The 22,982-nt window shown below is 35.3% G+C and overlaps 1 protein-coding gene across 2 annotated transcripts in view; it reads right to left on the reverse strand.

Annotated features, from left to right (window-relative positions):
* The window catches only part of NCKAP1 (NCK associated protein 1), a 102,507-nt gene that overhangs the window by 18,228 nt on the left and 61,297 nt on the right, over positions 1–22,982 (reverse strand). The window contains exons 16-23 of one of the 2 annotated variants that reach the window (XM_061185632.1): positions 15,866–16,011; positions 13,648–13,780; positions 9,003–9,122; positions 8,220–8,359; positions 7,218–7,349; positions 4,679–4,897; positions 4,359–4,489; positions 4,025–4,122 (exon numbers count right to left, since the gene is read on the reverse strand). In XM_061185632.1, the coding sequence (XP_061041615.1) occupies positions 4,025–4,122; positions 4,359–4,489; positions 4,679–4,897; positions 7,218–7,349; positions 8,220–8,359; positions 9,003–9,122; positions 13,648–13,780; positions 15,866–16,011 (1,119 nt within the window). The remainder of the gene's footprint in view (positions 1–4,024; positions 4,123–4,358; positions 4,490–4,678; positions 4,898–7,217; positions 7,350–8,219; positions 8,360–9,002; positions 9,123–13,647; positions 13,781–15,865; positions 16,012–22,982) is intronic. The other variant, XM_061185639.1, reaches the window with a different exon arrangement.

Here is a 22,982-nt window from a genome sequence, read left to right on the forward strand (position 1 = left end):
TTGATAACAAGAGGGTTATTACACGTCTGTAAGGTGGGGGGGTGGTGGTCGTTACACACCCAACTTCTCCTCACCGTCTTAAGAAGTGATGCTGACAAGGAGGACTCTACATTCAGGAACATCAGGAACAGAAGGTGGCCGGAGAGAAAGGGAGAACGACCTAAGAATCATTGTAGCCAGCCAGATGTATTAGACCTCGTCCCTCCTCCCTCCCCTAATCTCCAACAGACTTCCACTCTTCAGCTGGAGGTGACTGCATGTGAAAAATTATTTGCAGGAATCATTTGAATCCTAGGATGAAGATACCTTTCTCCAGAGAGGATTTTTATTGGCTTCTGCCAAGCACCTTGGGGCACTACTAATCTAGGACCACTTTTAATCCACATTCAAGACTTGAGATTCAAGACAAAGAGAGTAACACAAACAGGGCTGCAAATCCTGGGGGGTGGGGGGTGAATCATTTCCAGTTCACTGTTACCCTGAAGGTATAACTCTTTGGGGTATCTATGTAAAGAGGGTGAAAGGGAATTTAAGCAGAATTCCTTTCCACTCCTACTTTGGGCAGTCTTTGGGTTTTGATTACGGAGCCCCTTGCTCCCCACAAGACCACCAAGACTCAGCTGAATCTTAACAAATGTTACTTCTGGATCAGCGAATGTCCTCACATCAGCACAGTGGCTTCCAGTGCTTTCCTTGATTTTAGCCTAGAAATAAACACCTCACTGCCTTTTTAGCTCTTCTTTAGAAAATTTTTTCTTTATATACATATATATATATGTGTATATATACATTTCAAAAAAAGTTGTCCTTAAGCAAAAAGTTGATCTAAATAACCTAGCCTACCAGTATTGGAAGCAGCAATCTGTATGTTATTTTACTTCTGTAATTTCATAAATTTGATTATTCTAAGGAAAGTAATTTTATAGGACACTGAAAAATGCAAAGCAATTAGAATCGGCACCGATAGACAAGTACTTCTGGAGATTTATCTCAATGAGATATAAAACACACTGAACGGTATAAAACACACTGAAGTTGTCTATATGAAACACCATTATATTATGATCGTAAGATTTCTTATGGAATAAATTATCAGAATACACGTTGAAGTATGCCTCAGTACACAGAGGCTGAGAATACAAAGTCATAAATAACACCTCCAGTTCTTAATAATATACAAGTAGTTAAATTCAGAGGGACTTCCCTGGTGGCTCAGTGGTTAAGAATCTGCCTGCCAATGCAGGGGACATGGGTTCGATCCCTGGTCGGGAAAGATCCCACATGCCGTGGAGCAACTAAGCCCGCGAGCCACAACTACTGAAGCCCGCGTGCCTAGAGCCCATGCTCCGCAATAAGAGAAGCCACGACAATGAGAAGCCCGTGCACTGCAACAAAGAGTAGCCCGCGCACTGCAATGAAGAGTAGCCCCCGCTCGCCACAACTAGAGAAAGCCCACGCGTAGCAACGAAGATCCAACGCAGCCAAAATAAATAAATTAATTAATTAAAAAAAAATAAAATAAATTCAGAGAAATCTGAACTACAACTTGGGATTATTAAGAAGGATATCTAAGAAAACCACTGTAAAGCACTGTGCAATTCCAGAAAACTAAATCCTCAGGACTAGCTTTGTTTTGCAGAAATCTAAATGATAATGGGCACAATGCTAGAAATGTAAAGCTTTCATATTTATTGTTGACCACATGAAGAAGCCTTCTGAAAAATACTCAACTAAATCAGGATTTAGTGTTTGAGAAGCAAAAAAATAAAAATAAAAAGCCCCTAAATACCACAACATAATCATGTGATTTTCTAAAAGTCTTACAAGTAACATTAAATCATTAATAAAATAGGCAAGTTTTTATGAAGGTAAAAAGAAAAGTTAAGTAAGGAAAATCACACAGATTACTAAAATCAAAAGTTTTAGAGAAAAAAAAGTTTTAGTATCCTAAACCATCTTGGTTTTGGGGTATACTACATTTAATGAGAAACCCAAGCTAATTCACACCCATATATCGCCAAAGATAATAAATCTAAGCTCTTACACAAAAAGTTTCTTTTGTCTAGCTTTTTAACTCAGGTTTAATATTACCAAATATTTGAAAAAGAATCCAGCCAAGAAATAACACTAGAGTCAGAAAACTCATAGTATTAAAAAAGAAGTCAACACTATACTATTATCACATCAACTTTAAATTAAATTTTAATATCTGAGAAAGAAAATATGGTCACTCCAAGATACAAAAGAGAAATGTTAAAACATAAGCTCCTTCCATTTCTTTTAAGGAACAGGAACGTATTTGATAACATTGATACTTAAGGACATAGCTAAGACAGTTAAGTTTATAAAAGGATTACTGAAAGACTATGACAAAATCTGAACTAAAAAAATATCCAGAAATAATGAACAATATCTAACAAGATAAATTATTAAAGGAACAACAATAAAGGTCTAAAAAACGAAATCACACAAAATATAAGATGTAGAAAGCCTGGTTCAAGTCTGTATATGAAAACAAAAGAGGGGAGGGGAAGAAGGAAGGGGAAAGGAGGAAAGGAGAAGGAGGAAGGGGGAAGGGAAAAAAAGGTACCTGATTCCAAGTTGAAAACAGCATGGTATAGCTATGTAAAGTGCTGATGCTATCTTAAACTGTATCAGTAAGTATGGTGTCCAGGGTAAGTAGGTACACCCTCACTACTCAGATCTCTAGCTGAAGTTTATTCTCAGTTCAGGGCACCAGCCTCTAAAAGTGACACCAACAAGATAGAATTTGTAACAGAAGAGAGTGAGACTAAATATGAATATACTTCACCTAGGGAAGAGAAAGGTAATACCAACAAAAGTTTTTAAATATGTGAAGGGTCATCTTGTTAGAGGCAGTCTCTAGCTCTTGATGTAAGAATGAGGACCAATCAAAAATTACTATTTAGATATTAACATAACTAGAGATATGCAGTAATTGATAAGACTGTCTCATTTTCAAGAAGACCAAATCATCCACCTAGAAAAATGTATATTCCGGCATCAGATACGGGTGGGTTAGCTGACTGCTAAGATCTCTTGCATTTCTCAAGACAGTGTAGTAGGGTACTAGTATAAGTTCTAGAGCAAGATAGATTATATAGATTCAAATTAAAAGTTTCACCACTTATTAGCATGTGAGCCTGGACAAGTTACTTAACCTTTCCTGGTCTTACTTTTCTAATTTGTAAAATAGGGACAATACCAGTCTTAAGGGTTTAAAGGAGTTAATAAAAAATATATAAAGAGCTTAGAAAAGTCCTAGAACAAAGTAAAGAGTAAGGAAAGCTACCTATTTTTATTTTTGAATCCAACAGATATTTACCAAGCACTACTATGTGCTGGACACTCATTTAGCACCAAGGTTCTAAGAGAGTTTATAATTGAGTTTTTATTCTTGTGAGTGACATAAGATGCATGACATGGAAGGTCACCAGTAAAATACAAATAAAGCTGGATAAAAAGAATAAAAAGTAATGGTTGCTATTTTTAAAAGTGTGGTCAAGGAGGGATATTCTGATAATTGAAAATACATGAATGTCATGAGAAGACAAGCTAAGACAGTATCTTAGTGAAGAGTATTTTGAGATGACACAATAGCAAGTAGGCCAGCCAGGATGGAGGAGTGTAAAAGGTGAGAAAAATTGGAAGGCCAGATCCTCTAGGGGCCTTGCAGCACTATTAAGGACATCAGATACCTTGAATTCTCATAGATATGAATAGACTAGTTTTTATTATCACATCATAGTACTCAACCCACCATATTAAATGGCAAAGAAGCACTAAAAATACAAACAGTTCTAGAAGAATCTGCTTATTCAGTCTGAAATAAAAAATAGTTGGCAAAAGCTAAATTACTGTACCATAATTCTTCTATTATCTCATACTGAAAGGAACACAAGAAAGTAAATTAAAGATGAGAAATTTGTTCCCTGAGGCTTCTAGGCTTGCTGCTCATATTCTTGAAATGTTTTAAAGCTAAAATCAATATAGACTATATTACCTTAAGTTCAGCAACTTGTGATGAAATATGCCACATAAGGCTTTCACTTAGGAACTTCATACCATATGGGCCTAGCAGTTCTGATAACGACCTCATTTCTGAAAGGAAATGGAATTAATTTTATACTTTGACAGAGCAAACATTTTAAGAAGCAAATTATTAATGGAAAACCCTAAGAAAAGTCAGTAGAATAAATAAGAACACAAATGCAAAGCTAAGTCTAAGATACAATGTATGATTATCCATATAATTGAATGAAAATAGTAATAACAGAATCAAAACCAAAAGAATCAAGATTTCTTCATTCTCTAAAACATGTCAGAGTATTATTCACCTGATATGTCAGAATATTCCTCTGCGTTAAATGTTAATTCATTTTCTGTAGGTAAGTTCACAAATGCTTTCATTGCAGGGAAATAAGCTATATGACCATTGCTGACTTGTCTTAACAAAGTTTCCAGATACCTAAGGCGAAAAGTAAATTTACAAATGGAGAAATTAATTCAAAATTTATTATGGTATACATTCCTGCATATAATTTTAAAGTTGACTAATAATATGAATGAGCAATTATCCATTAAAAAAAAAACTTTCATAACTCATTCATTACAAAGAAACTTCATATCACTCCAAATTTCTAAATATGTTCCTTACCAATTTGTGTACAGACTTGTAATGGTTGGCTCTCCATGACTGTCTAAATGTTGTGTTTGTTGAAGAAGCACATTATTAAATACTCTTGTAATATCAATTTGCACATAGTTTTCTATTGACTGGAGTACAGTCATGTATGCTCTTACACTTGTTAGAAGCTCTGATGGTTTTGCAATTTCCTGTGTGGCTTGATTATACATAGTCATTCCAACAATTGACCTGGGGGGGGGGCGGGTAAAAAATGAATTAAAAAGTTCTAATTGTTGTATCTATATAAACAGGCCATTCAATCTACTGATCTCTAATATTAAATAAGCAATGAAATTTTAAATACACTTTGTTACAAATTCATGAAATTACTACTATGTTTATCTCAAAGAAACAACTTTAAAAAAGAATATACACCTAAAAGGTATAATGAAATGGGAATGCAAGTGATTAAAAAAAAATACTAAGGGCATCAGTAATAAAAATGATTTAAGAATAAAGAGGTTTAAAAAATTCCTTTAACATGATATGTTGTCTCCAGCAAGTACAGTGGACTATTTAGTCCATAGCCTGAATTCCTTTGGCACTGTTATGTGCCAATAGTTTTTTAGGCTTTATATATATTACCTACAGTCTTCATATTTAATAACTCTACTATGCAGTTATCACCACCATTGCATAGAGGGGAAAAAAAAAAAACTAAGGTGCAGAATTCAAGTAAACTGCTCAAGGTCACTTTGTTTGGAAGTGGTGGGTCTAGGATTTGACCCCACATCTGCCTGACTTAGTGCTACCTCTCAACAAAATGCATGACAATCAAAGCATGGCAACAACAACAAAAGCTTTATTGTACAATAATCACTCACACCACATAAAACACAGATCTGTTTGGTTTATATCCCAAGAAACTATATAAGCCTAAAAGGAAACAAATGTTGAAAATACTTTCCTAAACGATCTTTTCCCACATTAGCCACCTTCTTTAAAACTCCCTGAGCATTAGACTTACAAAGATCTTAGACTTGTACTTGTAAGGATGAACCCTTAAAGACGCCAGACAAACCCCATCACTAGTAACAGTCCCAGAAGAACAACTCAAGACAAAAACTGCTATCCTTGTACATAGCCCCTAAGTCCTAAGATTGTGCTCAAGTGATCAGCAAAAATCAACAAACTAATACTCACAAGCTATTTGTCCTGGCATAAAAATCTTTCCCAGGTAAACAAGTTTATATAGCCTTGCCTTGATACTGATCACTAAGTAGATGTTTGTAAAAAGAACATCTGCTTCTCCGTGGATTAACGGACCAGACTGTTTACAGAAGGAAAACAAGGGAGCTGTAAACTGAACCCTACCTTCCACCCACCACTCCCTACCCCACCCAGTTGAGAGCAATAAATACCAGAAGGCATAATGTCCCTTTGGTCTAAATACTGGAGCAGTCTGGGTTTCACTCTCAGGATGCCTACCTTACTAAAGAAGAGCAAAAGATAGTCTTTGCTCAACACCGGACTCTTCTCAGCTGATGACTTAACACTCAATTTACTGCCCATTTAAATATTCTATTTTGTTCTATAATTGTCGAAGCTCTAAGCTTTATACCGTTTCATTACTACTCATAGTACTTAACAAACACAATGTTATGCATATGGCACAAACACTTGTTAGTGACTACAACCTTTTGCCAAACTTTTTGAAAAACCTTTGGCAAAATTTTGTTTCATAAACTGCCTTAAGGCCTTCAAGAAAAACATGTTGAATCAATATTTTCTTTAATAAATAAGTGTGTAGTTTTAGAAAAAGGCTGAAGCAATATTTACAAAATTAAAAGATTTCTGACTTGTTACATAAAATATCATTTCAAGAAACATACATATAACTTATAAAAGTAATTAGAATTGAGTGCCTCAAGAGTCTAGAATTCTTCTGGCATAACAGCATACGTTGGAATTCACAAGACTTAAGTGTTCATCTAGTCCTGAGGTTTTCACACATTTGACTGTGATCCACTATAAGATATGTATCTAGCATCACAACACACTACACACATACATAAACAGTTTTCATGAAGCAGTATTTCTACTTACTACATGCAATGCACTGATTTTTTTCCTATTTCTTCTTCCTTCTTTACTTCCCTCCCTCTTCTTTCTTCCTTCAAATATTGATTACAACCTTCTAAACTGATTTCATGATCCTACTGGGTTGCCACCTACCCGCTGAAGTACACTGATTTGCTCCAATCTTCTCCCTTTTTCTTACAAGGAAGTTAAGACTCACAGAGATTAACTGGCTTGTCCAGTGTTGCAACTAGTTAATAAATATGGGATAAGAATCTGGGTAATTTAAGTAATTCCCAGTTCACTATTCTTTATACTTCCCAGTTCATTATTTTTTGTACTACCGTTTCTACTAATTTATATACCATTTATATACCATTTCTACTAATGCTTTCCCTCATAAAAGTAAACATTGCATAGATATGAAGAATAAATATAACAAACTCATTAACTAAACCAACAAACAAAAACAGTTTATACTCTTTCTTACTTAGTAAAGCGGATTTCCAGATGAGAAGTCAAATATTCTCGTGGGGTAAAGGTATGTTCCCAAACCACCATGTTTGGTACATAATTTATAGAGAAACACAACTCAGAAAGTGCAGTGTGCAATTTATCAAGGCTGAAAAAATATTATTGAACAGTAAATTAAAAAATTTTTTTTAGCATTTCATCACAGCAATACAAAATTAATTTTATAAACATATCAGACTTTATTTGGGAATAATAACTGCAAAATCGATTTTTTCTCTCTTAAGATTTGAACTGACAAGTTCAAAATCTCTAAGGGTATCACTAACTTTTGAGAGCAATTTTCTAAAGATAGCATCATTCATTTGTTTCTTCATTCAGATGATGACTATATTGACTTAATATACAAGAAAGAGCTTATTCTGCACTCATAAAGAATCATTTCCAACTCCTGCTGTACTTTCTGTTCTGGAGGAAGAAAGCTGTCTACAAAATGGCCAATAGCTTGCTCAACATACGAAGCAAGGAAGTAGGAAATTTACTTTAAACAAAAAATATTCACCTATTATTGCTCATCTATACCTCCCCTACAAACAAACAAACAGCACTGAATGCTATCTAGTCTAATATACCCATTAAAAAAAAAGGACATCAAGTATTTTCTAATATATGACAAGATGCCAAAGTAGTGTCAGACATCTGATTTTAAGTAAACTGAAAATTATAGACTGCTTATAGTATACCCCCCCAAATTTTTAGACAGATTCTTGGCCTTCAATACTCAACATATAAAGACAAATGACATCTATTACATGTATTTTCTTCAAAAATCCAAAATATGTATTTTGAGATGAAATAAGCACTAACTGGCTAATCAAGTTCACAAAGGTCAAAAAAATTAACAACTGGGAAATGAAGAATTTACAATTACCAGCATTTCCTCAGTACTAATGCCATACAAAAAATGAAAAAAAACTCCTCTACCTGTAACAAAAAGATATAATAATAGTGGATGGCTTACTTGGTCACTACCAGCCTGTTTTTCCTCATGCTCTCAACTCCTGGTTTTTCCCTTTCAGGTTCCCCTTTCTTACCAGTCTGTTTTTTTGACTTCTTATTCACTGCTTGACTGATGGTTTTGGCACAATGCTTGGGCAGCAACTAAATTTAAAAAGAAATGAAATCATACAAACCAATTACTTTGAAAACATTAACTACTGAAACAAACCTTAGCTAAATCCAGACCATGTGGCAAATATCATGCTAGCACTAAAAAGAGAGGTAATAAGTGAGATGTAGAGTTTACCTAGCCAGCTTGGAGAGCCCACTCAGCTTGGTGAAAAACAGAAACAGGTAAATCTTGTGTGAAGAAACACTTCATAGAGGTAGTTATATCAAAGCTACAGTTAAAGGACAAGTTAAAAAATACCAGGCAAATGAGGAATAAGAAAGAACATTTTACTGAAAGGAAAATGGCCTATGAAGACCAAGACTATGATAGGACATGATGTGTTCAGAATCTAGTTAGAATGACTAGGTAGTGGAGTATAAAGTACAGGTTAGAGCGGTTTGAGCTACCTTAGGAAGGGACTTGAATGCCAAGCTAGAAGCTTAATTTTAAACTGTAATCCTAAGGACGGAGGGAATTTTTTAAAAACCTAATAATGGAGCTTCACAACGTAATGAGATTTACTGAGAGTGTGAGAATAAAATTAAAAAAAGGAAAAAAAAAACTAGCTAAGAGATCATTTTCTTGCCTTCCTACACAATTTTCCTATCTGTAAGGAAACATTTAAATTATCACCTGGTCACTAAGAGTACACTGTTCCGTGCAAATATCAGTGATGAGATTTCTAGCTTGTTTGGCCATTTCATCGAGGAACATATTACATAAGGAAAGACTGCGATCTCCAATATGATGTCTCTGTTAAAGCAAAACAGTAACAACAATAATAAAAACTATAAGAAAGTAGTTTGAATTAAAACACTTTTTAAATAAACATGGAAAATAAGGTTCACGTCTATTCTACAATAAGGAGTGAGGATGGGAGATGTTATAGATTTCTTTTATCTCTTTTAACAACTAACCTACCATATTGTATTTGCACACAACTGACATAAAATAAGTACCTGGTGATTATACAATTATGATTGCAAGGAATCTGAAAGGACCAGTGTCTTCCTTAACATGAAAAACTGTTAATTTTCAAATTCCAATGTCCTATATCCAGTTCTTAAATAATAAAATATCAAACACACAATATGAAAGATCAGATTTAGAGTTATATTTTCTGATCTCACCTGATTATACATACACACACACACACACGTGTGTGTGTGTGTGTGTGTATATATATATATATTTATATACATAAAAATCTTGAAAACATAGAATTTTGTAGTGTATAAACAGAAATGTTAAAATATTTAAATAAAATCATTAGAAATCAACTCAGTAAAACAAACAAATTCACAAGGCATTCAACTCTCTAAAATCAAACTCCCTATCCCAGAAGAGAAAAAAAAAGCTGACCATGAATCCATTTTCTGAACACAACAGGGAAAAAAAGAACATTATATCTAACGTTTGGGAGATTATATACGTATATGTAGATACATACACTCACTCAAATCAATCTATCTCTAGCTACAGAATTCTGTATCATTTTAGTTTTGGTGGGTGTTGCAATAGTTTAATGGGTTTTTCTTGTCAATGGTAACTGGAATGTTGAGTATATAATGCTGTACAACTTTGCACTATACATTTGTAATACTTACAAAGAGACAGCTTTTAAAAAAATTTTTATTGGAGTATAGTTGATTTAAAATGTTGTGTTAGTTTCTGGAGACAGATTTTTATAAGTGTTCCTTCCCTGATCTTCCATAATTGTATAACAAACATATGCAGACATTACAAACATTATTTCTATGCTGAAATAAATGTAAGATAATATAAAAGAATATAAAAATACTTAAACATGTAAAATAACTGTTCCTAGATGTACCATGCTACCTTATAATGTATTTTATTTAAAATGCCCTTTAAAACTTGAATAGGAAGCAAAACCTAAAGGGATCTACAGACCAGATGCAATTAAATAATGGTTCACTTTATTTAAGGAAAAATTTCAAATTATAAACATTTGTGTTTTATTTAACCAGACTCTGACTCCTGAAAGATAAAACATATCCCTTGCTATCCCTTCTTCCGGAAAAAAAGAACACTGAACTAGCATTGCTTCAAACTTACTAGACTAACTTATTTAAAATACAGATCTGATTTCACTACTTCTCTTCAATGGCTCAAAAATGCTAAGACTGGAAAGAAAACAACTAAGATTTCTTAACTCTGGCTCTGTGCTGAGAACAGAGGATAATGGCAGAAGCAAAGAGACCACTTAGGAGACAATAACAATCATCCAGGCAAAAGATGATGTGGCTTGTTCAACGGTGAGAAGAGGCAGGAATCTGAATATATATACGTATATAAAGGCAGAGCCAAAAACAGAAAGGCTTCAAGTTGGGGTGGATGTGGAAAATCAGTAATTCTATTCTGGACATGTTACACTTCAGATGGTTAAAAATACCTAAGTTGCAGCAGGATACAGAGAAAATCTAACTCGAAGGGAAAGGTGTGGGCTGCAGATATAGATTTAGGAGACATTAGCATATGGAAGATTTTTAAACAATGAAACTGGAAAAGATGAGTGAACTACTCTACTGGATGGTACAGTTATAGCAACACGATAATTAGTTTCTCATTAGTACTGGCTACCATTATCGGGGAATCCTGCTGACCCAGGAGGGTGTGAATTTCAAATCTAGTTCAAAAGGTACCATCTTTCTTCAAATTCACTGTAAGAACTACAGCTTAAAATAAAGCCTCAGCATTAAGAAGTTGTTCTAGAGGCCTTTTCTATAACCTTTCTGATCTAAATGAGATGAATGGCTAAAACTAAAATTACAAAGCAAGATTGCACTGAGAACTATTAACTGTGCACACCAACTTACTCTATCCTCACCCTTAGGTGAATTCCCTCATCACCCTTAGATGAATTCCCTCAACGTTCCCAGAGTGCCCCATGTATATTTCTACCACAACACAGATCATCAGATCACGGATTTGTCTAGGGTAAAGACTGTGTCTTTGCATCCTTTCAATCACAGGTTTAAGAAGGCACAGCTGGAATATAACAGGCTTTAACAAGTTAGCTAAATGAAAAACAGAATAGTACCACTTACTAGCTATATGAATATAGGGAGAAAAAAAAATCAGTCCACCAGAAATTATCAGTAGTTCTGACTATGCTGTTACTTTGTTGTAATAATCAAATGCAACAAAAGATGAGAAATGCTGTATAAATTTTATGGTTCTATATAAATATAAACACATTATTAATTACCTGTTGTAATTATTTGGTAAGAATTGAGTCTTACCCCATTAGGGAACCATAACTTTACCAAAAATATGAGGTAGAAACATTAAAATAAATGCTACGGGTTAGATGACGATAGATAAAATAATGATGAAAGTGCTATGAAAATATGGTAAAGGAGGGACAGATTTTAACTGGAGGAATGCTGAAAATCTTTTTGGAGGAGGTGGATTTAAGCTGATCATTGAAGAAAAAGTAAGAGTACGACAGGTAGAGGTGTAGTGAAATGAATTTTATGTATGAGGAAAAAGCCTCTAAGATGCCAAAAAGTAGACTAGTAAATTAGTACAGTTTACCTAAGGTGGGATAGTTACAGTAGGGAGTGGAAAGTAGAAGACTGTGAGTATATAGTGGATAAACAAAATGTGATATATACATACAATGGATTATTATCATTCATAAAAAGGAAGTTCTGATATATCTATAACACGGATGAGCCTTGAAACAGTACATTAAATGAAATAGGCCAGACACAAAGGGACAAACACTGTATGATTCCACTTATATGAACTCTCTAGAAGAGGCAAATTCATAGAGACAGAAAGCAGACTAGAGTATACCAATGGTATACTGGAGTATACCATTCCAATGGAATGCTGAAGGATGGGGAGCTATTGCTTAAGGGTATACAGAGTCTCTGGTTGGGGTGATGAAAGTTTTAGAAATGAACAGTGGTGAGGTTGCACAACACTGTAAAGGTAATTAATGTCACTGAACTATACATTTAAAAATACTTAAAATGACATTTTTATGTTTATATATGTATTTTTCTTAAAGACAAAAAAAAAAAGAAAAAAAAGAAAAAAAAAGTAGAGATCAAATTGTTGACGATTTTAAATGCCTAAGAAATTTTTACTTTCTCCATATGCAATGGAGAACCACTGATGGTTCTTTAAGAAGGAAAGAGGCACTCTGGTGGCATTGTGTTAGTCTTTAAGGCAGATATTGAAGGAAGAAAAATTATTTAGCAGTACAGATGAAAAACATTGAAAAGCTGAACTACAATATACCACACAAATAAAATTAAGAGGACTTGATGGGTAATTAATGGGAAGGATGATGGTGAGGAAAAACTGACAGTATATCTTAGGTATCATGATTGGGGGGAAAAAATCTTTTAATTGTAAAAAATCTACAAATATATTAAAATTGGTGGTATTATATCCTCACAGGTATTAATCCTAAAAGCACTCCCTAATAAACTTCCTGCAGGCTAATTTCTGTCTGAGTCTGCTTCCAACGGAATGCTGAAAAACAATCTGCAATAGATACTACCTAATGCTTAAAGATAATAATAATGCTGCTATTTGTAAGTTTCTTTTCTACAAGTTCTGCAGCTCTAAGTAAAGGGATTCAAGACTAAGTTAAATTATTTTTTAAAATACTATTTAATTTTAATATATATTCTTACCATACTCACAAAGTGATATTTCTTCTTGAAAGATTAGAAGAAATACTGAGTACATTTTTGATAGATACTTGGTATCTGTAAAACTTGAGTAGTTCAATTACTCAGTAACTGTGTGTGCCTATATGTGAATATATTACAAATACCAGCAAATCTGGATTTTGCTTACTGTATCAATTATATTGACAAGTCAGTGAAATTCCTCTTTGAAATGTTTATGTTTAGTCAGTAATCTCTACAACTTTCAAGTCTTTTCAATGAGCGTTTCAGAGGAAAACTAAGCATTCAAAAATCAATCACTATATAACTTTACCATAAATATTAATACCTGACTCACTATTTATTTTAATAAAGGTAATTCCAAGTGACTTTATGATATGTTCTTATAAACATGTATGTATATTTATCTGATCATTCAAATAGATATTATGTCTATATCATAAATCTATTCAAGCATTCTTCTGATTCTGCATAGAGATGCATTAAGTGGGCAGCTAGATTAGATAATTAGAACTTTGTGAGTGTTTGTGAACATTTGGTCAGCTTTATGTTTGGAGTAGTTTATTCCGCATACCATATAAATCGCAATACTACTCTGAAATTACCTCTTCTGGACACAGTTCATGTGTGCAACTCATAAAATGAGTGCAAAGTAGTGGGAATGCAATTGAGTATCTTGACTGAGAGGGTAACTCCAAACATTGTTGAAACATCTTCTCAAAAGCACGACTATAAAAACTATAAGGAAACAAAAATTAGAACCACAATTTTTATAGTTAAAATTAAAATTTTATGAAACAGTACCTTATAATTAATTTAATTTGATTCAAGTGAGTAAAAATTACCAACTGTAGCATTTATTCTTTTAGGAAGAGAAAAGTTATTTTTCCAAAGAGTTATCTCTTACACACCAATAATCATTTCAGAGTAATAAAAATATTATTTATATAACATTAACACATTTTTAAATAAAAAAATTAAAGAGAAGATAAACCATATCTATGGCATATGAATATATGACATTCAAATCTTACATCATCAAATTTTATCAAAGCTAAGTCACTATCAATTGTAAGAAACACCATTATTTTATGTACCACTAAGAAAGAAAAACATTGTCAATTAAACAATGACACACCATCAATTTTAAATTACTTCCAGATTTAAGAGATGTTAAATCTAAAAGAATGTGAGGTGATAAAATATAGTACATTTTGGAATAATGAAGACAAACAGAAGTAGTAAACATGTCTTTATCTTGGATATGACAAAGTAAGAATGTGGTTAAGAGAAAATATGGATAAAAATTAATTAAATGACTGAAAATTTGCAAATTTTAAACATTATTCAAAGTGCCTTTATTTCCAAGAAAGAGAAGAGGAATTTCTGATTGCTGTATCCTTCTTTTGCAGTAGGAACCTTTCTGTAGCTCAAAAATACCTAAACGTAAAATGTTCCATTTTCTTTCCAAGGTAGCCTTTGGGTCAGACAATAGGATAGGGTTCCAAATAATCCTTAAAATTCTTACAAACTTGTTATATGATAATTGTGTTTCATGAGTTGCATTAAGAGATCCCTATGTCTTCCCCGCCTGGCGATTTGGATTTCTTCTGTAACACTGCTAATTAAAGCCATACTACAAACTGCAAAAATCATTGTAGATTGATTTTTTTCCCCAAAAATAAAAGCAACGAGAAGCTTTTCATAATGATCGTTATTCAATACAAAGAAACTACTATCACTATCCACTGAGACTATCTCAGCATTTTAGAATTAAAGGAATCTACTAGACTATTCCCATCAGCTTCCCTAAAGGAAAAAAGGTTAGGAAGCAGAAACAGAGTTGTTACTGTACAGCTCTGGAGTAAGAATACTTAAGTTTGAGTCCTGACACTACTGTTTATTAATTTTATTACAATCAAGCTCACTTATTCATTTAAATATTTATTAAGTACTTACTATATTAGACATTAAGGAAACAAAAACATGACCATCTTCAAGAACCATATTATGGGGCTTCCCTGGTGGCGCAGTGGTTAAGAATCCACCTGCCAATGCTGGGGACACGGGTTCGAGCCCTGGTCTGGGAGGATCCCACACGCTGCGGAGCAACTAAGCCCATGCGCCACAACTACTGAGCCCGTGTGCCACAACTACTGAAGCCCGCGCACCTAGAGCGCGTGCTCCGCAACAAGAGAAGCCACCGCAATGGAAAGCCCACGCACCACAACGAAGAGTAGCCCCTGCTCGCCCCGACTAGAGAAAGCCCGCGCACAGCAACAAAGACCCAATGCAGCCAAAAATAAATAAATAAATTTTAAAAAGAACCATATTATGTGGGGGAGAAAAAGAGTTGTAAAGTACTAAGTATAACAAAAGAGCTATATGATAGAAGCAAAGGAGAGTGGAGCACAATGGAGGGAATAGTCACCACATCATCATAATACTAATGTCTTAACTTAATACTGCAGAGTGAAATTATGTGCTATTTAATTTCCAATGTTTGCTCTATTTGACCCTGATCCAAAACTTTTTTCCTTTAGTCTAATGACACAATCTGAAGTGACTGTTTTTCACCTCCTCAAAGAAAGTGTAAAAAATAAATTCACATCAGTAAGAGTTGCTCTTATAGAGAATTAAAAATAGATACAAAATCCCAACTTGGTAAACTTCATTCTATTGGCAAGTTGTCCACTATTCCGTTTATTCTTAAGAGTTTATTACTGAACTGTACTAAGCACCACACTAACATAAAATAATCAAGAAACACACCTTTGGATAATAAAAATTTCAAATTCTGATTTAAAGAAAATTACAACATACCAAAATATGGAGAGATCTGATGTTTCCACCAACATTTCCACCAAGGAATCTACCATTTTTGTGTGAAAAATTATTGTATTCATCATCTTTCCAAGTTCTCTGTGATCTGAAAGACTAAGTGAAGCCTTAGAGACACTAGTATATGCCTGTAAAAGTAAAGCAAAAAACAAAAGTAGTTTAGGTAATGACTTTAGGTATAGACCAAGTCTACAGGGGGAAAGAAAAAAAAAAACACCCACTACTGAAAAATACTTAAAGTTTATTATGAGCAACATCACCTTTTAAAAATTGTCTACAGTGACCCAAACTTGAAATTCCTATCAAGAATTTCTTTAAATAAACTGAAATACTGTCCATAAAACAGAATCTAATACATGGGTTATTCATCTTGAATGCCCAAAATAAGTGAAGTTACAATATCAAAAGTATAAAACAACGAATCGTCATGGTGTCCCTACCAAAAGAGGTTTTCAATCTATTTCAAGAGAAAACATACATAGGAAACAATAAGATGAAAGTAGGTATTGCACATGTTGATTCAGGGAGGTTTTAGATTATACTGAATCATTAAAAACTGGATAACATAACACACTGTATTAACTGATGGATTCTAGAAAACCATGGTGAAGATGGTAAAATTAGTGTAGGTTGACCAAAAAGGCGATAGGTCTTAACCGAAACCATCAGGATAGGTTGTGAGGAAAAGAAATTCCACTAAAGAGGTACCAACTCACAGAAAGCGAAACCTGCCCACGGACGGTGGACATTTCAGAAGGGTGGAGAACAAGAATAGGAGAGGTGCCTACAGAACAAAACACTGCTCACTATGGCTGCGGTTAGAGTGCAGAGAAGAGAAAGGAAATGGTGAAAGAAGAGATTCAACCAGATCCTGCAGACTCTTGAATATCATGTTAAAGAATTTAAACTTTTCGGTGAACCACCGAAGGTTCTGTGTGATGGCTAATTATTGTTTAGAAAGATTATTCTTTGTGGAGGGGAAAACAGAGAGGGGTGGGCAGAAAGGGAACAGAAGGCAGAGATCTTTTAGGAGGAAGTGGTGGCAATAATCCAGACAGGATTATGCTACGGTCTAGGGTCGTACAGTTCAAAAGTGTTTAATCTGGGAATGACTAGATGTGATAGGCAACAGAGAATTATGGATGATGGCCAGGGTTCTGGCTTTTGGGAGACATTCCTTCATAAATCTCATATGTGTGCCTACACACCCTGCTGGATATGCCAAAAACGCAAGGCCCAGACCACTCACTATCCAGGCCATTTCTGGGGGTTATATTTCCATCTACCAAACTTGAGAAATAAAGAAATGTGTCCTTCTGGAACAAAGGGCAAGTATGCTTACTGTTGATGACAAAACAGAGGGTTCCTCAAACTCAGTCCTCCTTAGCTGCAAGACATGACCAATGCATAGCATTCATCTGGGTCTCTCTGTACTACCCACACGAGACAAGGAAGCAAGGGAAAAATGATGTATATATACTGATGTTCATGCCACTTCCTGTGCAGTGAATTAAGTCCTTTGTCTCTGATCCAAGACCCCCATGTCTTCTGCTAGTACCCATGAAACATTAAGAGACTAAATAATTATTGCCTTTTAAGTAGGATAAAAATCAAACCTCAGCTTCTACAATGGGAAATCTCAGCTTCTACATGGAGGAAATTACCATTCACTGAGGCAGGCACATCACAAAGCAGAGTTCTATATTTTGTTGTTTGTGTCTGCCAGTAAAGGGGAGAGAATGAGGAATATGATGGCAATACTCTAATGGCAAGATATATTCTGGACATTCATCACAAACTAAGTCTAACGGAAGTTTAATTTACCTTTCATCAGATTTAAAGTATAAAGAGAAACCAGTAGTGGCCATGAGTTCAATAAAGACTTCCATTAACTGAGCCTCGTTTTAAAAATTCTGAATTAAAATATCACTGTGAAAATAAATTCAGATGAAATAGATGGTGACAAAATGAGATAATTTGATTTAAAACACTCATTTGAAATGCCTGACAACAATGGAAGAAGAAACACACATTACTAAAAAAGAACTGGTTTAAATAAAAGTCTAAGATTTGAACAACCCAAGTAAATTAGAAGGCAGAAGAGAAGAAGCTAAATGAAAGAGTGACTGAAGATGCTTAAGGGACTAATGAGACACAGTGGAATGAGATGCCTTAGGAAGCAGAAAAAAATGGCAGAGAATACATGTAGAGAAGGAGAACTCTTCTTTTAAGACTACAAAGACTCCAGTGAAGGCACAAAGCATATTATAACATTCCCCCAAATGCTTATCCTTCTAGTCCTGCTCCACTCAAGAAGTGATATCTATAGAGCTCTACATCTCTCTCTGGGCCATATGCTTATACCTAATAACTCTTGTCCTTCTACCAGATCACTGATCAAACTCAGATCATTCATATCTTTTGTGAAGATATTGATATTTTCCTTCTTGTAGTAATACTTTACACTAAAAAGTTTCTTTACTTGCCCTTTCCTGTGTAAGCTATTTTCCTATTCAAATTCTACCTGTCTTTCAATGTCTGGGTTAAAGCGTTGCTTTCTCTATAAAGCCATTACTAGCAATTCCAACTTGAAAAAAACTTTCTCCTTCCTAAGAAAACTATAATTAATTGTTAATCATACTCTGTCGGTGGCATATTTTAACGTAAGCTTTTAGATTTTTAAACTGCTATTTAATTTTTCATGTTTTGTGCCTTGTCTTCATAGCCAGATTTATAAAATACCCAAAAGAGGATTTGTACTCTTCTACAGATTATATAATACTACTGTCAATATTTTATCTCCTGCATCCTATGGTCTAGTCTGTAGTCTTAGAACCCTCACTGTTGACCTGCTCTTAATAATCTCTGCAAACCTCCTAGATTCTGGACACTGCCTCCCACCTCACACTTCTGCCCCCTTTTCCTAGTTAAGACTTCTCTGGCTTAGTTTTATGTCCCATTATTTCCTTCCTTGGTATGTTCTGACCTATTATCACTAAAAAATAACAATCTATTATGCAATAGAAAGGGGTTGAGTGACTGTATGTCACAATCCTGGTTAAGAGCAATGTTACGGGTTGAATTATGTCCCCCAAAATTATAATTCCTAATACCTCAGAATCTAAAGAGTCTTTATAGAGGTAATCAAGTTAAAATGATATCATTAAAGTGGACCCTAATCCAATATGATCAGTGTCCTTATAAAAAGAAGAAATTTGGATACAGAGATAAACAAAGAAGGAAGACTATGTGAAGAGAGATAGCAATGTCATTACAGTGTTGCATTTATAAGCTAAGGAAAATTTAAAAATCTCACAGAGGGATATATCAATTCTATATCTCTAATGCTCACTCAAATGCTTTATACTCTGCTGTATGACTGCACTGGACAAAGGTAAAATTCTCAAGTAAATTTTTCAAATGAATAAGTTTAAGAATCCTGGAAGTATTTAATAAGGGTAAATTTGAAATGCATCTAAATCTCTAAAATTCTCTGAACCTAAATGTTGGTTTAGGCACTCCCACAAACTAAGAGTAAGAGACTGAAAGCAGTTCAAACTTTGTGACAATGACTCTTTAAATTTTTGATGTGTATATCCTTTGGCAGAGTAATTCCACTTCTATTTTCATTCATTCTATAAGCACTGCTTATGTATTGTTTCATAGCACTTTTTAAAACAAGAAAATGTTAATTTCTAAACTTTATTTTTAACTGGAAGAAAATAACCTATAATATATACACATTAAACATTTTGGGATGGCGGTATCTCAAGTATTCTTTCCCTGATCTCCCACTAACCAGCTCTACAATCTCAGGCAAGTTACTTAAAACTGTGGCTTAATTTATAAAATCTTAATTTCTAAAAATATGCTGCTGTAGAACACAGAGCAAGAGACAGAAAAGTGCCTATATATTTTGACATTGGAAGGAAAGAACCTAACAAAAGCAAAAGCACCTCAGGGAACTAAGCAGACTACCAGAAAAGTATGCTCTTTCTATGAGTCCTTCCTGAGACTGTATTCATCTAAAAATCTCTTCCTCAAACACATGGTGCTTATATTTTCACTTTTAATTAAAACACTTTTAAATTTTTTTATGTTGCAGAACAGTATACAGTATAACCTCATCTATAGGTTTGAACACCTAAAAGGATACTGCATAGGCCAATTATTAGAAGTTAATATTTCTGTGGAATGAAACTGGGAAAAGTGCGAATTTTCCTTTTCTACTTTACCTCTGGATACTTTGACTTTTTATAATGAGAACATATTATTATTATTTTTAAATATACAGTTATTGAAAATACCATGCCACAGTTTCCCCATAATTACTAGAAATATTTAAGGGGCAATTAAATTCTATCATTAAATTTACAGTACATACAAAAATTTCAGGCTTGAATTTTAAAAAGTCCTTAAAAACTATTTATGTGATGGTTATATATTGAATAAAAACTTTTAAAGTCTAATATCATTTATTTCTGCATTTCAGAAAAATGAAGCTTTTAGCACTAGATCAGGGGATGGTAAACTATGGTCTGTGAGCCAGCTGCTTGCTTTTATAAATAGTTTTATTGAAACACAACTATGCCCATTTGTTTACATATTAAATAAAGCTGCTCTCACAATACAATGGCAGAGTAGTTCTAACAAAGACTACGTGGCCCAAAAACCTAGTTATGTAAAAATTATGATACTGTATTCAAAAACTTTTATATTGGTATAAGTGAGAAATATATTTATCCAAATTTAACAACTAGTACAAACTGTGTCTTCTATATATACAACTCAATAGCAAAAAACCAAACAAATCAATTAAAAAAGTGCAGAGGATCTGAATAGATCTTTTCCCAAAGAAGACATACAGATGGCCAACAGGTACATAAAAAGATGTTCAACATTACTAATCATCAACTCACACCTGTTACAATGGCTATTATCAAAAAGACAATAAATAACAAGTGTTGGTGAGGATATGGAGAAAAGGAAATCCATGTGCATCACTGGTGGGAATGGAAATGGGTGCAGCCATTATGGAAAACAGTATGGAGGTTCCTGAAAAAATTGAAAATAGAACTAACATATGATCTAGCAATTCCATGTCTGGGTATTTACCTGAAGAAAATGAAAACACTAATGCAAAAAGATATCTACACCCCTTTGTTCACTGAAGCATCATTTACAATAGCCACAACATGGAAACAACCTAAGTGTCCACTGATGGATGAATGGATAAAAAAGTTGTGGGACACACACACACACACACACACACACACACACACACACACAATGGAATATTATTCAGCCATGAAAAAAGGAAGGAAATCCTGCTATTTGTGACAACATGGATGGACCTTGAAGGCACTGTGCTAAGTGAAAGAAGTCAGACAGAGAAATACAAATACCATATGATCTCACTTATATGTGGAATCTAAAATAACAAAAAACAAAACAAAATGAACCAAAAAAACCCCAAACTCACAGATACAGACAACAGATTGGTGGTTGCCAGAGGCAGGGAGTCAGGAGTAGGTGAAATGGGTGAAGGTAGTCAAAAGATATAAACTTCCAGTTAAAAAATAAATAAGTCCTGGGTATGTAATATATAGGATGGTGGCTATAGTTAATAACACTGTATTATATATTTGAAAGTTGCTAGGAGAGTAAATCCTAAAAGTTCTCATCACAAGAAAAAATAAACTTTGTAACTACATGTGGTAATGGATATTAACTAGACTTACTGTGATCATTTCAAAATACACTTATATATGGAATCATTATGTTGTATACCTGAAACTAACAGAACGCTTCATGTCAATTATACCTCAATATAAAAAAGTTTCTTCCATGAAGTAAAGACTATGTTAGTTATACGAAAGAAGTCTTTTCAATAGGTGTACAATAATGAATATTTTTTTCATATTAAGTTACGTTTTCATGTTAACTAAGGTATTCAATAACAAAACAGAATGGAGGAGGGGCAAGATGGCGGAAGAGTAAGACGCGGAGATCACCTTCCTCCCCACAGATACATGAGAAATACATCTACACGTGGAACTGCTCCTACAGAACACCCACTGAACGCTGGCAGAAGACGTCAGACCTCCCAAAAGGCAAGAAAATCCCCACGTTCTTGGGTAGGGCAAAAGAAAAAAGAAATAACAGAGACAAAAGAATAGGGACGGGACCTGCACCAGTGGGAGGGAGCTGTGAAGGAGGAAAGGTTTCCACACACTAGGAAGCCCCCTCGTGGGCAGAGACTGCGGGTAGCAGAGGGGGGAAGCTTCGGAGCCACGGAGGAGAGCGCAGCCACAGTGGTGCGGAGGGCAAAGCGGAGATTCCCGCACAGAGGAGCGGTGCCGACCAGCACTCACCAGCCCGAGAGGCTTGTCTGCTCAGCCGCCGGGGCGGGCGGGGCCTGGGAGCTGGGGCTCGGGCTTCGGTGCTAGCCGGGAGGGAGTCCGGGAAAAAGACTGCAGCTGCCAAAGAGGCAGGAGACTTTTTCTTGCCTCTTTGTTTCGCGGCGCGCAAGGAGAGGGGATTCAGAGCGCCGCCTAAACGAGCTCCAGAGACGGGCGCGAGCCACGGCTATCAGTGCGGATCCCACAGCAACAGGGACGCAGAGGGAAAAACGGAGAGATTCCCGCACAGAGGCTCGGCGCCGAGCAGCACTCACCAGCCCGAGAGGCTTGTCTGCTCACCCGCCGGGGCGGGCGGGGGCTGGGAGCTGAGGTGCGGGCTTCGGTCGGATCCCAGGGAGAGGACTGGGGTTGGCTGCGCAAACACAGCCTGAAGGGTCTAGCGCACCACAACTAGCCGGGAGGGTGCACGAGAAAAAGTCTGCAGCTGCCGAAGAGGCAGGAGACTTTTTCTTGCCTCTTTGTTTCGCGGCGTGCAAGGAGAGGGGATTCAGAGCGCCACTTAAACGAACTCCAGAGACGGGCGCGAGCCGCGGCTATCAGCGCGGACCCCAGAGACGGGCATGAGACGCTAAGGCTGCTGCTGCCGCCACCAAACAGCCTGTGGGCGAGCACAGGTCATTCTCCACACCGCCCCTCCCGGGAGCCTGTGCAGCCCGCCACGGCCAGGCTCCCGTAAT

Source organism: Eubalaena glacialis, chromosome 1, assembly GCF_028564815.1.
Source record: "Eubalaena glacialis isolate mEubGla1 chromosome 1, mEubGla1.1.hap2.+ XY, whole genome shotgun sequence".
NCBI lineage: Eukaryota > Metazoa > Chordata > Mammalia > Artiodactyla > Balaenidae > Eubalaena > Eubalaena glacialis.